Here is a 17389-nt window from a genome sequence, read left to right as displayed (position 1 = left end):
GGTTTTTAAGAAAGCCCAACATATCGTTATTACCATAAAAAGATCCATACATATTTTACTTAAAAATAGCTTCTGTAAGAGGAAATTTACCAAAAATAACACAAAATATATTATTATGCATACATTATTTTTTTTGTAAAGTACAAACAAGAATCTGATCTCTTCTGGGTATTGCCTGATCTAATATGGCTATAGGTTCTATTTATTTTGTTTGTTTTTCAAAGTAAAGGGAAAGACATAAGAAATGTAAGAACACAAACCAAAATAAAAATGCATTCTTTCCAAAGATACAGGTATCAATGAAAGAACACTTTGAAAATTAACAAATGACAATAGGTACAAAGAAACACTATCCAAGCACTGTGCAGTCTTCTGTCAGAGCATATGCTGCAGTGACCTTGTAACAGTTATTAAAAACAACAAACAAAAAAAAATGCTACTGGCAGAAAAAGCTGTCAAGCAAAACATTGAAAAATTGGTACTATTTTCTAACAAGTAAGTGAAGAACTGATACTAAGTATTTTATATCTTTTCCCCCCATGTATGCACACTTCCTTCTCCTCTTTCTGTTCACAGGACTGATCGTTGCAACTCTGGCAATATGCTGGATGCCAAACCAGGTTAGAAGGATCATGGCTGCTGCTAAACCAAAGCAGGACTGGACTATCCCCTACTTCAGAGCGTACATCATTCTCCTCCCCATCGCCGACATCTTCTTCTATCTCAGCTCGGTGGTGAACCCCCTCCTGTACAACATCTCTTCTCAGCAGTTCCGCACTGTGTTTCTGCAGGTCCTCCGCTGCCGCCTGACAATACAGCATGCCAACAAGGAGAAGTTTCTCAAAGCCAACCTGAGCTCCAGAGCAAGGAGCAGTCGGTCTCTACGACCACTGCTCTTCATGTCGTCTAGGCGGAATTCTACAAAGGGCAATAACAAAGTTTTCTTGAGTACTTTTCAGAATGAGACCAAGCCTGACTGCAGTCCACAGAAACCAGGTCTTGAACCATTGGAGCCCAGCTTGGAAGTAGTGCCACTAGAGAGGAGCTCAGAGCCCAGTCCCAACGCACAAAACGGCCTTTGTGAACATCAAGTATGACTTCATAAGGCAAAGTTAATGATTAGCAATGAACTTAAAAACATGGAAATTAAAAGGACTGAGGAATTGACTACATATTAAAAGGAATAACACAGATGGATTTGTTTCCAATTATGCAAAAAGAGCAGGAGTTCTGTACCCTGCTGCTGGGATTTTTAAGTGCGCACTGGAAATTCAATCTGCTAACCGAATTCATTAGCTGCCAAAAATATCAGCCCCTCTCTCCCCACAGCCACTGAACTTCCCTCGCTGTTGACAGGGATTTGGAAACAAACAGAAAATAATTGCAGTGTCTTTGAAGAAAGGAGGAGACAGAACAAACTGTGTCAGGGCAAAAAACTTGCTTGAAGTTTAGCAATACAAAACCAAGAGAGCCAATTTAAGGAGCAGAACGGTGGTTATCACATGTGCCCTCAGCACCACACCAGAATTTCCTCTCTTCTTCGGCCGGGGTCCATTGCAGAGTGGAGTGTTGCAGCAGCTGATACAAACAGAGTTCACCTTCCCTGGAGAACAAAAGGACTGGTAGCCAGCAGAGGCTATCAGACACGCTGCTGAAGATGCGCAGGATTTGCGATACATGATTCCTGTGACACAGAACAAAGGTCACTTAGTTTGATACGAACGCAATTTTGCTTTACAAAATGATTCATGCTTGAAAACTGTTGCAAAACCAGTTTACATTTCCAAAGCAATGCTGGTAATGAAGCCAGATACCTCAGCTGTGACATGGCTAACAGCTCTGCACTGCAGGAGAATCACAGTCACTCTGGTTTGGGTTTTTCTTTTATTTGATTCTGGTTGGAACCAAAAACATTAATAGCTTGATTTACATAATGTTTATCAAACGATTCATTTTATCACCAGAATTCTTCATCTTTTGGAATAAGCTGTTTGACTAGCTATAACTGAAATGCAGTTAGTTCAAAAATGATTTCTGGCTCTGTTGCTAAACATGTCTGAGTTGTTTAAGGTGTCTAAGTAATTACAATTTTCTATGCTGTTAATTTGTCTTTTGAGCATTTTTTCCCTTTTCTTGCTTATTTGCCACACAAAGACAAGTAACCAAGAGTAAAAGGAGAATGACTATCAGCTAAACTTTCATCTCCCCTCCCCCCTCCTTTTATTCTTTTTTAAAGAAAAACTAGACGTACTTTTCCAGGTAATCTCAGTTCTTGCTGTCTTTGAAGCTTAATACCTTCAACAACAAAAATTTCCATTTGTACAGGAATGGCTTTTCTGAGTTGAAAGTCTTCCTTTTTTAATGTAATTTAATTTAATCTAATCTAATTTTAATTACTAATCCAATTAAGGTTATAATTTCTCAAATTGTTTTTACCTGAAAAAAGTACACTCTGATGCACATAGTGTTATTTTAAAATGGTTTATAAAGGCTTTAAAGTACATAGTTGCATTTTCCCCTGTCACAGTGGGAAACGGTTGTGGCAGTTCCACCTCTAATTACTCTAAAATTTTCCTGCAAGTGATACAGTAGAAATTGTGTGTTGGAAAAACATAGACATAATACATAAATAGATAATGGAGGTTTACTCATATTGCCTTGCAGTTACAAAAAGAGGTAAATATTTCTAAGAATAATAAAACTGCTATTCATTTTGAATATGGGATTCTCAAAAGTTTCTTTTTCTTCTGAAGAGCATGGGAACAGAACTCCCTTGGAGAACGGTGCCTCTGCATCCTGTAGCACGGTCCCAGAATGCTTTTAAGTACACAGTGATCAAGACTTTTTTTGGTGGGGATGAAGCAGGAATATGATGTGTAGGTACTGAACTTACAGTACCTGCAGATACTTGTTTAGTCCCCAGGGACTTCAGAAATAAGCACTACAGCACCTACACAGTCCAGTAGATACCCCTGCAGTAGCGACTGCCACTGTGCTACTAAGTGTCGTGTATAGCAGCAACACACTGTTTGTTTGGGTTATGCTCAGAAAGAAGGATTTCCTGTCTTCAGAGAGTTTTAATTAAAGCAATTCTTTTCTACTGTCACAACATTGCTGCCTTCCCAACAATGCAGGGTTTTCCCTGTTTTGTGTTCTCCCTCTGCAAATCTAAACTCTGAAACATGTTTTAAGGCTATCTGTCTAGTTACACTTATGAAGAGAAGCCCCCAAGTCAGTTTTAAATCTTCCTTTGTCTCCGGTGAGCTTCAATCAATCAAAACAGCAGGTAGAGCCTTTTCTCACGAAGGCAGAGGAGCTACAGGCTGTTCTAGCTGTAACAGCAAAGGCACGCAGATCAAGAGGCAGAATCTTTATTACTATAGTTTGCAAAAAGAAGAGCGCTCTGTCTCTATTGACAAACCACTGCTGTCAAGGAACATCAACTATGCTGCCACTGATTGGCTTACAATACTGAAATCTCAGCTTTGTTTCCCACAAAGACCTGGCGCTTTGTCCATGTTCCTCCTGCACTCTTCCAAAAGCTGAGGCAGGCATGACCCTTCCCATGGCTACAACTGACTTTTTTCCTTCCCTTTCCCTCTTGAGAAAGGAATCTTGTATTCAATGGAACTGAGCACAGTGATTATTTTCCCATCTCTCAGCCCCACATCTCCTCATCCCAGATTCCTTCCCTGCAGCTACAGCCACCCACCAAACTCAGCCATTCCTCACTTTCCCCTATGACCAGCAGTGAATCTCAACTTTTCCCTCAAAGACCAAGACTCTAAAGAGTTTTTGACATTGGCAGATTTCCTATTCCCATTGTTTTATTGATCACTCTCTTCCTGCCATTTCCTTTTCACAGGATTCCTGCAAAGCACTGTTCACAATTTGAACTAGTAAGTGATTTATTAGTTTAGGTCCCTGAAACATCATATACTTTGCAATTTTCCCATAGACTAGGAGACTAGAATTGTTCAGTGCTGTGAACAATTAGATAATGCCCTCTGAGGCATGATTTTCACTGGGCAACTCTAGGAAACCTGTCTTGCAAAAAAAAAAAAAGTCCTGCAGCTTAACTCCATGTGTTTACAACAGCTGTGTTCTTCAGAGTATATTCCACAGAATAATCCTGAGCTCCTTTTGAAGTCAAAACACAGTATTCCTGCACAAACCAAAATTTTACAGCTCAAATTTTCACGCACAGATGGACCGTGTTCATGCCTAAACAGAGAGAACGATCTAACTAGTAGTAAAATCTCATGGTAATGGCAATGCTTCTGTGGCTTTTCTGTAAATATGCCTTACAATAGGAAATTCCCCTCCCAAATGATTGATTAGTCCCATTCCCAGCTCTAGTAATCTGAATTGTAACAAGATTCTTTACATAATTAAAAAAGTCAGCACTTCTATCAAGTTTTCAATAGCTACTTGGCTAAAGACATGCCCTTCACATCCAGGTTTTTTTTGTTTAAGTACTGACAGATTATTTTGAGCTTGCAAATGAGCTGCTATCATACACTAACTGTGCTTTTTACACAGCATCAGGTATGAACTAAACTCAATCAGCATAGAAAGGCTGTGCTCTTTCTCTGAGTATCCTTATAGCAAGATACAATGAAAACAGGCATAGAAGATTGATGAAAAAAAGAGAGAATGCCACAGGAGTGGCATTTTTAAAACACTTCAACTGTGACTTCCACTTTTTTTTTTTTTACCATGAATATGAAAAAGCAATGACACTTCAAACAGTATGAATTAAAGAAAGGTAGGGAATAAATTAGTACAACTGACTTCCATGGTTTGTTGCCAGGGTCACTACTCTCCTTGCTCCAGCAAACAGGTTGATGCACCCAGGTACTGCTGTTCACCCACTGAGTTCAGATGGGACAGCAGCATCCTTTCGGGATTCTCTCTAGGGATTTTTCCTTAGATTCCTCTGCAGTGGTTTATTGTACTCTTAAGCCAGTTCTGAAACTATTTCTGAGATCTTCCTGAATCATTCACCACCAGCAGGCTGAACTGCAGACAGTTCTTCAAAGTGGTTATCTTCCTCGTAAGACTCATACCACAGACGTAACTGCTAATTACTGGATATTCTTGCTTGAGCAACCAGCTTGATACATTCATTAACACATCACCTAGAAATATAATTGGAAACTTTCTGGGAGCTTTTCTTCTACCTCAGATTGTTCTGAGTTGCTGGCTAGGCAAGGAGACTACGCATTTTACACTGCTTTTACTGGGATGAGGTCATTCTCAACTACCTACCCTCAACAGTTTACATTAGTGCTCAATTAGTATATTTACTAATATAAAATTCATATATTTACCGCCTTATCTCTTGATGGATGAGTACCAAATAATTTGCCCTTTTTCACGGATTCAGCAGCCCCCCAACAGCAGTGTGGGTTATGCATATGCATAGGTACTATAATGATGTTTTATTATGAAGTACCTACTACTGACCAGTTGATTTTCCTTTACTTTGGCTTTAAGGTTTGTGGGGCTGGCTGAGGATGTAGTTCAAGTAACAGCACTTTTAAAAAGAGAGCGGAGTACAAAAGGCTAGAATATCTGTGTGATAAGGCATACTTACTATAACTAATTTTTTTTTTTTTTTTTTTTTTAAAGAAAGCTTTGGGCTTAAATTTGGGCATTGAAAATTTACTCCTAGACTGAACAACTTGCCCATTGTTACACTTCTCTCTGGGCCACATGTGATCATACATTTAGATAGTGTCAAGGCCCAAACTACTACTTCTGCAGGATTTCTGCCTTATTCCATGCAATAAAGTGATAGTGTAAATCTCAAGGCTTTTCTATAGCTCCTGCTTGTAATATTGATTTGTTCACCTAGATCCATTCCATACACCTCCCCACCCGCCCCCCAGCTGTCAAGCATAACCCCCCCTGCTTATCTGCAGCCTATTCCTGTGCACCCGCACAATGGCACTCTGTTTTGGCCACATGCAGATGCATTGTCTTGATAGCGACAACTAATTCATGCTACAGTTTATTCCAATCCAAAAGGGAGAGTTCTTCCACCTACCCTGTCTGCAGAGCTCAATACATGCTCTCTTGAATAACAGCTTAACTTGTTACTAGGACAACAAAAAAGGTGACATCACACCTACATCTTAGGCTGTGTGCATGCAGAAGGCACCAGAAGAACCAAGCTTTTTCTCTTACTGCTTGAAAAGGATCTTATTAGGCACCTCCGACTCTTCTGTTACAGCAGGTACAGACAAAAAAGAGCAAGTGTAAGCATGACTCTCCAACTTAAGAGCCAACCATAATCCTAGTTGTGAGTAGCTTTAGTTTGCACCTGTACTCTCAAGACTGTCCTTCAGCAAAATACATATAGAGTCTCTGAAGCCGAAATAGGCAACTAGAATACCACCTCCAAGATCAGTGACCTGATTTCTAAAAAAAAACCAAAACAGTCACCTTCCTACTCTGTGACCCAACTACTCTGAAACTGCTTTCTGCAATGGCACACCTCAGCAGGGAACTGCAGCCCTCTGCTTCACACCAGAACAGTCTATGGCCTCATGGTCACGAAACTCTTAGCTTTAAGTTTGACTCCCATCAGCAGTAACTTTTTGAAGCCAAATACTCTAATCTCATGGGCAATGACTGACACTCCTCATTTTTAGAGAAAGCTTTTGCTACAGTGTTTTGTACATACCAAATTTTGTAGGCATACATAGTCAGATTTGTCTTCTGCAAATCACTCCACAAATGTTTTAGCAAAATCTTCTGCGCGTACTGTGAGTATGCCTGCTGCAACAAATCTTTGAGAGCATTAGAAAAGAGTCTATGCCCAGCTAGAGTCCAGGAACAAGGCATCCTTGAGCAGTCACAAAACTGCCTTCTCAAGTTTGGACCAGGAGTTGGAGGCATACACAGAGCCATAGCTTCAAGCATATAGAAAAGTTTTATAGCATTGTGAGAAACATACTCACTGTATTGAATTTTAGTGAGGGGCAAATTCGGTGGAACAAGGAATATTTATTACACCGCTGGGAGTTACACAGGGGCTTTCTCCTCCTGTGGCCCATTTTTTCCTTTACAAACGCTTGGTTTTATTTCGTATTGCTTATACTTATTAATGTTTCTTCTTCAAAAATAATTTGCATATTCAATGAGTTTTCAGAACGCAACCCACTCTCAATTTACATACTCAATGACTTCTTGGAACACAGCCCACCCCCGAACACGCCCCCTCCCTTCTAGCTATGCTTCTTCAGGGGCCTTCCTGGTGGTCATCAGAGGGAGGCTCAAAGTCTTTATGACCATGTCCTTCTTGTGGCTTCTTTATTCTTTACACTTCTGTGGTTATCTTAGCTAACTACACCACCTTTTGTTTTGCAACGGTACGGTAATTTCAGCTGTTGCTTTCGTCTGATATCCTATCTAACACTATCCCTTTTCTAAACGCATAGCAAGCACACACCCATCTTAGCTGAAGCCATAGCAAGCACACATTCATTTTAGCTGAAGGAAAATTCTTTTGCTAAATTACTTATTACAGCATCATATAGTTCAGAAGGTTAGCAGGAAGATCAAGGCAAGTTTTGAGGTGTGCCATTAAGACTTTCGCAGAATTTCTACACTCAACTCTTTTAGATTTGGTGCTTAATCTTCCCCATCTCCTCCAAGCAAAAAGCAGAAAACAGTGTACAATTCATATTGTGACACACACAACACATGTAAAGTCCCCAGCAGTTGTCCTGGGTCTCGCGTTAGCATGCTTTCATGATTTATATGTGACCTGGTTTGGGTGTTTTCTTAATGATGTTGTTCATAAAGACAAGTGTGAGGACCATGTATATGAACTGATACTCCTCCATTGGATTAGTATCCTGAATAGTTCCAATTATCTCATTTCCTTGAAACTTTCAATTTTCTGGTCTTGGTGAATCTGCAAGTTTTCCTTCTTTTAGTTTTCATATTATTTTTTATGCCTATCTTTTTATGCCTTCAGTGGTTTTGGTATGATAATTTTCTATTCCTTAGCTAGTACCTGTTCACATACATCATACCGTGATAGACTGCAAGAGGTCCTATTGCAATTTGCTCTCTGTTTTCTAGATAAAGTGATTATAAATGTTTTATCTAATAAAGTCCTAAATACGTTAGAAGGTGACTGAATGTTGAAAAGCAATAATTCTTCTGACATTGTGCTTCCCCAAAAAGATAATGTTTTCAGTGGTTTAAAATATGAATTAAGCTTCCCCAACACAAATCCTTTCATGTATGATTGTAAATGCACTGTTAAAGTAACAGTTTAAGCCAGTGTAAAGTATAACCATATCCAACCATGTAATCTGTGTTTCATTTTATAACAACTCTTCCTATCCTTGTCTTCTCAACTTTCTCCCAGGAGCTTACAAGTGGTTTAAATAATTTGCATCTTGCCAGAAATTTTATCATGAAATTTACTAATTGACTTATAAACAGCTAATTAAATACTCTAAGCAATCATGAACAGTGTTTTCTAGATGAAAAAATGGAGACACTGAAATTAAGGGACTTGAAATCTATTGCAAAGATGTCTCACACACTTCCCGAGTTTTACTCCTGTGTTTTAGGACTGCACTATTTCATCCTGATTCCCTCCCCTTGATGCATTCAGTAGACAGGATAAAAGCGTATTCATGCCATTATACTCTCGCAGAGTATGCAATTCTGTAAAAAATAAAATAAAAAAAAAAAAAATCCAAAATAAAATATCCCCCCACCAAACCCTACCTGGTTGAATTAGCATATTTTCATCCTAATTTTCTGTGAAAACTTACTCAGTATCATCACAACTCCTCCATACATTTGGCACTTTTTTGCAGAAACTAAGAGGAGGCTTTTGACAGTGAAAGACTGGCCTCTTCACTCTCCTTCTGACCCTAAATGACATGGCATCTTGCAGAAATTAAATCACCTTAGAAGAAAACTGGACCACTGTTGACCAACAGAGGACAAGGGTTTGGATTACCACGATATCTCTAAGTCATACCTTCTAATTCTGGTACTGGAAATATGAATCAAAACTGCATTGTTAATAATGTAAATAACAGCACAAAGTAGTCTTTGTCATTGCTTTAAGTATCACAAAGCAGAAGCAAGGCATTAAACTGCTTAAAAATGCATAGGCTGAGAAAGTTAAGTACAGCTGCTAATAGTGGTATTATCAAATATTTTTTAAAGCCACAGGAGGCTACAAACCAGAAGCCAAAGCTCAGTTTTCACCTGCATATCTAATTCTTATTTTTCCTACTGTCCTTATTAATTTCTCTGCTCACTAATGCGAACTTACAGTCAAGCACTAAAACATACAATCTTTCAAATAAACCTGGCTCACAGCCTTCTGTCACCTGTGCTTTCCTAAAATAAACAAGTAAATGTTTGGGATATCAAGATCAACATTATCTTCCAGCAAGACAGGTGAATTAGACTTAATTTTCAGAATTGTGTATTTTCTTGACAATCCTTATCAGCTGAAGCGAACAGGGAAGCCCCAGTCCTTATGCCTTTACAAATGTTAAAGTGCTATATGCACTTGTAATAAGTCCCGTAAATAATTTTACACATGGATAGTCTTGTTGCATCCTACTAATTAATGTTCTTACCAATTTCAGTAGAAAATGGCTCACTTTACACTTGCATGCCAGTATCTTTGAAATCAATTCAGCTTTTATATCTTTAGCTATTTTCAAGCTTACAGTTTTACAGCCTGTTCAACTTCAGAGTATGATTTGCCTGGGTTTTATATTACTTTTACCCCATTAAGAGACTCATTAGTAATGTGGCAAAATAGGTTGTTTCCAGTTTTCAAAAAAAATATCCAGATTACAAGTGAAAAGTAGAAGTGAAAAGAGTTTGGATTAATTAAAACATGTTTGCCAATATTTTGATAAGGTCACTGGAAGCTAAGACAAGTCAGGCCACAAGAAGTTTTTGGAAGCACAGACTCAGTTGTCTGTGAAATGCAATAGAAAACTCTTTTAAGAGGTTTAAGAGGCACCAGGCTGTGGGCACTGTATCCTCACAAAATTCATTTGTATATCTTTCGTACAAGTCTGAGAAATAAAATAACATAAAAAGCTATTGTCCATACCCTGTGAAAAATGAAATTCACTGGACCAGATACCACAACTTCCTTAAAATAATACAGCCCTTCATCACTTCTGCACTTGGATCTTTGTCATGACTTTCAAGTCATAAACTGCTTGAACTGTTAACTCCACTGTTGCTTTTCCTTATTTAAAGGCAGTCAGAACGGCAATCTACTACATACTGCCTGTAATTTCCCCTTAGTGGACCCACTTAGTTCACTTCATCCCGTATGTGGCTGGAAGTCTGCTGAGCAACCTAAAGACTGGAAGGAATTTACTAGTGAGAAAACAGCTTTGGCATCTGAGAAAGTGTATCCGAATGGTAATGTATCCACAGCTCCAAGTTTTCATCATATAGTACAAATTAACAACATACATTGCAAGGCTTTTATTCAGCATCAAAAATGAACTGCATGTTTCCAATACTGGTTACAATGTCTTCATTTCATTGGGCACCAAGTAGCATGACGTACAATGGTATAACTAACAACTGTCACATGCCAAGTTTTTCTTTTTTTTTTTTTTTGGTCAGTAAAGATTTATTAGATTATACTTTAATTAAAAAAAAAATCAAAAGTTCTTTTGAGTTGTGTTGATAGGCTTTGACCAAAAGACACAGCGTAGAAGAAAATAAATAATAATAAAAAAATCTACCACCAGCTCAGTGGATGTTTCTTACTGTTTCTAAATTGATACTGGGGATTCAGCTATTACCTATAAAACTTTAATGTCTACAGTGATTCTGAAGACATTAAAATTTGTTTGCTGTTTTAATAATTTTGTCAATAAATGGACACCAGAGTATAATCTCTCCTTCATACAAGTATGCAATTAGTATTAGTACTAATGGATGCCATACATTAAAACAGGAAAAAGTATGTGCTTCTAATCCTGAACAGCCATACACGAAGCAACTTAATCATGGCAGCAACACAATAAGATAAAAAAAAGCAATAATCACAAAGAATTTACCATAGGCCATCTCATCGCACAACTTAGACACTGTTTTCCTCTGCCTGGTAAAAGAAATGACTGGGAAACCAATACTGAGAAGAAGTAAATAAATTAAATTATAGTTCAACAGTGAGATGATGATCTTGTTCATGATGTTACCATGCACTGCTTTTAAGCACACAATTATAGCAATTGCTTTAATTACACTGTATGATTATATCCTATGTAAATACATTAAAAGGACCGTTGCAAACCAAAGAAATAAGAGAAGTTTCTTACTGCAGGTTAATAGAAATAATGATGTTGTTTCCCAATTCACTTGCAAAGGAAAATTCATAAACAATCTTAGTTTTATATAGACAGACATTTTAAAATATCAATCTTGCTACTGTGGACCTTCCTTCCCCCCCCCCCCCTTGCAAAAGTAAAAGTTTGTAAAAGTACATTCTCAACTACTTTAGACCACAAGGTATATTGTTCAAAACACACGGGCAGGTTTCCTTACAGAGAGTTCTGAGAAATTTACACTGGCTGCCTTTCTGGGCTCATTGTCCCATCCTTCATGCTTTATTTCTTTCTGATCTATTCACATTGCAAGTTTAATTTTGCCCTAAGTAGGTTTTAGATCAGCCTTAATGCTCAGATACCTTTTACTAAAGGCAAGAGCTAAGCTTCATTATCAGTGTTTTCTATGATATATGTCTAAAATCATATATGTGTTATATACTCAACTACGTATCATCAAGATTTTTAATCTGATCCCCGTATACTCTGGGATTTCTTTGTTCCTACATGTATTCTAAAAACGAAGAAGCACTCACATTTCTAAGTTAAAAGTTCACGGATGGGAAAGAGAGAGGCAAGTGGGGGAGGGGAATCTGCCATGGGTAGTTCCTCAAAGTATCTGCCAGTGAAATTGTCATAAGCAAGAACTTTGATCCTTTATGCACTACTAGAAATGTATCCCTTACATTAATTTCTGTGGCACAAAAATTACTTCATGTAGTCTTCATTGCCACTTCCCATGCTCACCATTCTTCCCTCTAAAGAAAGAAAGCACTGAGGTTTGTTTTTTTTTTTTTAAGATTAAATTAACAAATTAGTTTGTAAGATTTTGCATCGCAGGCAAAAATACTGTCCTGTCCTTCTATATCTCCCACTGGAACAGAATGTTAACATAACTGCATAAAACTTGTTCTTACAAAAATTTTAAATACAACTCTGCTTAAAGTGAGAAAAATATTTTGTCATTTACTTGACAAACTCTCCAGTTCTTTTCACTGACAGATCCCCAAAGGGCAACTGCAATATAAACTGCCATGCATGTGCATGTTTGCAAGGGGAGGCAGAATTATACTAGTTCCACATAATCACTTAATCAGATACGTGCTGACTTACCGCTCAATTCATTTTAAGTTGTGAAATGGAGCAAATTGCTACCTGATACTACAAACAGCTGGGATAACATGCCTGCTGATCTAATTCAAAATATTAGTGACTAATACCTGCATTCTTAGCTACTCACATCAAAGGCTGTCACAGCAACAGTCACTTTTTAAGCTCTGTGTTAGGAACGTGTCTATGCTGCTGTTATTTCTTACCTGAAGCCAAAAAGTAGTTCCAAAGATTGGTTCTTCAGAAACAGAGATAATGTTCTGAGAGAACACAGTACATCTAAAGCATTAACCCTAATTTGATAGCAAGTGGAGTGTTTTTTTTAACTATGATGAGGCATAGGGAACTATTTACAACATAAATGAAAAAAAAAAATGCAGAGTTGTAGTTCTCCACTGCCTTGTTTATAGAAAGCTTAATACAGAAATGAAAATGAACCATAGAGCTGTCATTGCACACCTCGGTGAACACTAAAGTATACATAAGAAAAAACAGTCACTGGCTACACGCTGGGGACCATATTGCAGGCACACCACAGAATGTAAGTCGGTGACCCCCTTGATAGGAAACCACACAGATTAATGCATACTGCAAAGGAAGGGTGACTACATCAATAGGTTAGTGATTCAGACCATGAACTTAATCTCAAAATATTGCATTTAACTTTTAAATAAGGTTTAGGAGAACATGTAACATTTTGCTCACTGACACAACTATATTTTATTAAGGACAAAAATGGGTTAGTTTATAAAAATTAAATTATACTCCTTTGACTGTATCTAGTCAAGAGGAAAAACTCTTAATTATGAGACTGTGCTGTCAAATAAATGCAAATTCACATCTTTCATATTCTGGGTTAAAAATTCCAACTCAAGTCTATTATAAATTAAAATCAATATTTGACACATTTCTGCTTTCAGTGGTAAGCAACAACCAAAAGAATCAAGTTATGAAATATACTGGTAAAAGTAGAATGAATTATTAAATAAAACTTGGGAGAATAAGGCATTTATATTACACACATTTAAATATCAATTAGGAAAAAAAACAATAAAGGATGATGAACTGAATCATCTCTGTTTTACAACCAATCCTCTCTAGAATTGACTGAGGATAACAGAGAAACTAAGCTTGCAATGTAAATTTCACTTGATTTGAAATAGTTAGGTTAAAAATTTAAATTTATTCACTAGCTGAAATTTACAATCTCTAAGCTTAAAATGAATAAGAACTGCATTTATAGAAGTAAATTAAATAAAATGGAACAGTGGTACCTGCTATGCACAGCATGCTAGTTACCTCCTAAAGGGAAAATCCAAGAATCTGCTCAGAGAGAATATAAAATTCTACGGGGAGGGAGAAAAAACAAACCCAGAAGTTTCTTTTAAGAGCTCCTTATTTACTATATTGCAAACCAATTTCTTCACAGGAGTAAGGACAAGTTACACATCAATGTATGTCTAAAATCTATTAAACCAGTTCCAGTTTGCATTCTCAATGTGCCACCATCACACTGGCCAGACTGCGACCTTGCCTGCTGGTGTGCGAAGAGATGCGCAACTGACTAACCCATCCTACACACAGCCCACACAAGTGGCTGCCTCTTACCACATCTGCGTGTGTGTGTATGCGCACGTGCGAGCCCACTTATCCAGAAGAGTTGCACTTTTATCTGTGAGGGGTTTACTTGACTAAAACCACTTTTCTAACATTCACCTGAAGGGAAGATTACAGATATGTTTCCGGAGGGTTGATACAGTCTGAGGTTGTACCGAAATTAAAACATGAAGGAACCAGGGAAGATATTAAAAAAAAAAAAACAAAAAACAAAAAAAAACAAACCAAAGCAAAACAAACCAACAAACACCAAACAATTGTTAAGAATTTAATGAGAACTGACTTTTTTGTCCATGTCTACATACTATGTTTACAGCCCTTCAAATCGCCACAGCATTAATTTAAACCTATTAAGACTACTATAGAAGCTGTGGTGCGCAGATAGCAAAGCCTTCAAGCATTCATTCAGAGATACTTGGACTTTAAAAGTACCTTGCAAGCTGTAACTATCTCCCTATCCCCAACACCCCTTCCAAGTAAAATTGAAATAAAGTACTCTAGTCTATTTCAAGCTATATATTATTAATCTTCCTTTAAACATATAGCTTCTTTCTCTACACTGGAGACCTTCTAAATACTTTACAGAAATACAGTCACTGTAGATGGTGTTACCCAGGATAAAACAAAAGTGCCAGCAGTTCAGCTACTGTTGATAGGTAACAACAATTATTATTTTTCTATGATTCCTAATGTAGTGATCTGAAACTACCAGCACAAGCGGAACTAGCTGATTTGATACATACCTTGAAAATACTAATGAATAGTTTCCTAATGCAAAGAACCAATGTTACTGTTCAAGACGGAGGCTGCACGCATTTGCTAGGTAGAGAGGGATCCTGCTGTTACTGAAGGACTCACTGAGAAAGGACAGACTACAGCTTGATTTATATTAACAGCATAACAGTCCTTTACATCAGTGAACTCCATGCTCTGAAGCACTGCCTCAGCTGCAAGATGTGCAATCCCAAAGAGCAGCTTCCCCTTAAATCAGGGTTCTGAAGTCCCAGCCTGCCCTCTGCTCCCTAAGCCTACTGCTTGGTACAGAGGTCACATCTACATTGAGGCACACCAGCAAGTTACTGCTAGCTTGCCCTTTTTAATGCCCAGCATCTTATCGGCTGTCTGCTATAACAGCAGGATGCTGCATGGACTCCAGCTCCCACAAACACACTTCCTTGCCACCCCACCCAGCCCTGAAGTCCCTAATAAAGCTATAGCTTTCTACTCATGTAGATGGCTACAGAGCGACATGGTGGTCTAAAAACCGAGACGGTTCTCTCTAAATCTCAAATGCTCTCCAGTGCTGAACAAAAAAAAGTAATTCATAGAACAGCTCAAAAGACAATGGAGGCAAGGCACAGAATTACAGCTAGTTTCCTCTTGAACACGTTTATCTCCAAATATGCTAACTTTCATTTTAATTACAGTATGGGAAAAGCCCCCTTAGACTTAGAAGATGATTATGGCATATATATCCATTTCTGCTCTCCTCCCCCCCCCCCCCCCCCCCCCCCGACTCCCCCAAATATTCTTTTTATCCCTCCCTTCTGCTTGATGTTTTCTTTTATGGATGAAAGCAAAGATGACTTCACTTTCCTTCCCTTAAGATGAACCTTCAGAGTATATGAATTGCTAGAGTAAATAAAAGAAAGGAGGGAATTATTAATTTAATGCTCTTCCATCTCTTGGGGGAAAAGCCCATGTAATTAACTATAATGAGATTAAACTAACTTGTTGTTATTAATTTCCCAGTGCAGGGAAACTAAATCCAAGACCCAAAAGACTGTGTATTAACAGCTTTATCAACATTTGGCTTGCATCCTTCAGTTTTTACACCAGTTTTAAAGGAAAATTATTAACTTTATTGAGTTGCAAAGTCACTCAGAAGTCTAAGAAACTGAGTCTGGTCCCCTTACGTAGGAATGCCAGAGTCATCTGTTGCTGAAGACTGTGAATGGGTTGAGCCACAAGCAACAAATGCCACCTGACACAAATAAACAGAAGTATAATTATTAAATTCTTACCAAAACTTTTTTCCATTACTTCTTTCTGACACATATCTTGAACATTCACTGTACAATTCACGATGAACTCTGGAGCAGAGCAGTCATTATTTAGCTGGAACTCCTCACACTGGTAGCACTGTATCTGCAAACCCAAACCTGGAACAGATGGAATTTTGCTTAGAATAGTAGTAATAGTATTAAAAAGACCTCACCACAATCAACACGTGCCAGAAGTCTTCTTTCCTCATCTTTCTCTCATCGTATTTTGCGGTTCCTAACTGCTCAGCAGCTTAGAAAAAGTAGGACTTTGACAAAAATAAGGTAAAATAAACGTATCGCCCACTCTGCTGAGGCTATGCCTTACGTGCTCAGTACCTGGTTAGGAAGCGGGCTCCTCTCCGCGGGGGCTCCGGGGCGGACAGGTGGCGGTACCGACGCTCCGGCCCGGCCTCCCCGGCGCGGCGCGGGGGACGCTGCCGCCAGCAGGCGGCGGGGCACCGGCACGGCACCGGCACGGCAGCCGCTGCCCCTCGCCCGGCCGGCCCTGGGGCTGCCCTCCGCGCAGCGGGCTAAAAACTATCCGCGCTCCGGAGAGAGCTACCCGGCTAATAGATACGCTTCGGCTCTTATCTGTGCCGACGGGTTTACTTAGCTACTAATTAATTACAAATGATTTAATTACTATTTTGCCATGCACAATTACAGCTGCGGAGCATCCTTCACCTCCCTCCTTTATCATGCAAACGAGGTGCTCCGCACGCCTGGCCAGGAGCCGCTCCTCTCAGCCCTCCGCCGGGCCCCGCACCGCAGCGGTTCCCGGAGCCCCGTCGGGGGGCAGCGGGGACCCCCCAGCCCGCGTCTCTCCTCTGCCGGGAGCGCTGCGGCGGCCGCACCGAGCCCTCTCCCCGCAGGGGCTGACCGCCAGCCTGCCGCCCGGGGGAGGAGTGCGCGGCGCCGGCGGTCAGCAGGCGGCATCCTCCGAGCCGGGTGCCGCCTCGCCTCGCCCTGCAGGCGGCCAGGGTTCCGCTGCCCCGCTCCCGCTAAGCGCCCGGCGCCGGCTCCGTCGAGGGGTTGCGAGGGGACGAAGCCTCCCTGCGCGCAGCGCCGGGCAGCCCGGGCTCGGCGGAGGGGCCTCGGGGGAGCGCCGCGGAGCCCCTTACCTGGAGCCAGGCACAATCCCCAGAAAGTTGCGGCGAGGAGGAAGAGCCGCATCCTCCCGGAGCCGCGGCCGCCGGGCTGGCGTGCAGTCGCGAAGGAGCATCAGAAGGAGGGAGGCAGCGGGGGCGCCGCGCACTTGTGCCG

General features: G+C 39.8%; 2 protein-coding genes across 2 annotated transcripts in view; one reads left to right on the top strand and one right to left on the bottom strand.

The window, feature by feature from the left end:
- GPR39 (G protein-coupled receptor 39) overlaps positions 1 to 1097 on the top strand; it is a gene marked incomplete at both ends in the record, with an annotated part of 83602 nt that extends 82505 nt beyond the window's left edge. The window contains one exon of the mRNA XM_082483295.1: positions 577 to 1097. Coding sequence (XP_082339421.1) covers positions 577 to 1097 — 521 coding nt within the window. The remainder of the gene's footprint in view (positions 1 to 576) is intronic.
- A 351-nt stretch (positions 1098 to 1448) lies between these two features.
- Positions 1449 to 17299, bottom strand: LYPD1 (LY6/PLAUR domain containing 1; the record flags this gene model as incomplete). Its single annotated transcript, XM_082484475.1, has 3 exons — positions 1449 to 1684; positions 16106 to 16243; positions 17248 to 17299. 3 exons carry the CDS (start codon positions 17297 to 17299, stop codon positions 1449 to 1451), a joined length of 426 nt encoding a protein of 141 aa, XP_082340601.1.
- Between the last annotated feature and the right edge of the window lie 90 nt (positions 17300 to 17389).

The sequence above is a fragment of the Vanellus vanellus genome (genome assembly GCF_965231255.1).
Source record: "Vanellus vanellus genome assembly, chromosome: 5".
Lineage (NCBI taxonomy): Eukaryota > Metazoa > Chordata > Aves > Charadriiformes > Charadriidae > Vanellus > Vanellus vanellus.
Note: the sequence above shows the minus strand (reverse complement) of the source record. Positions and strands in the feature narration are given on the sequence as shown.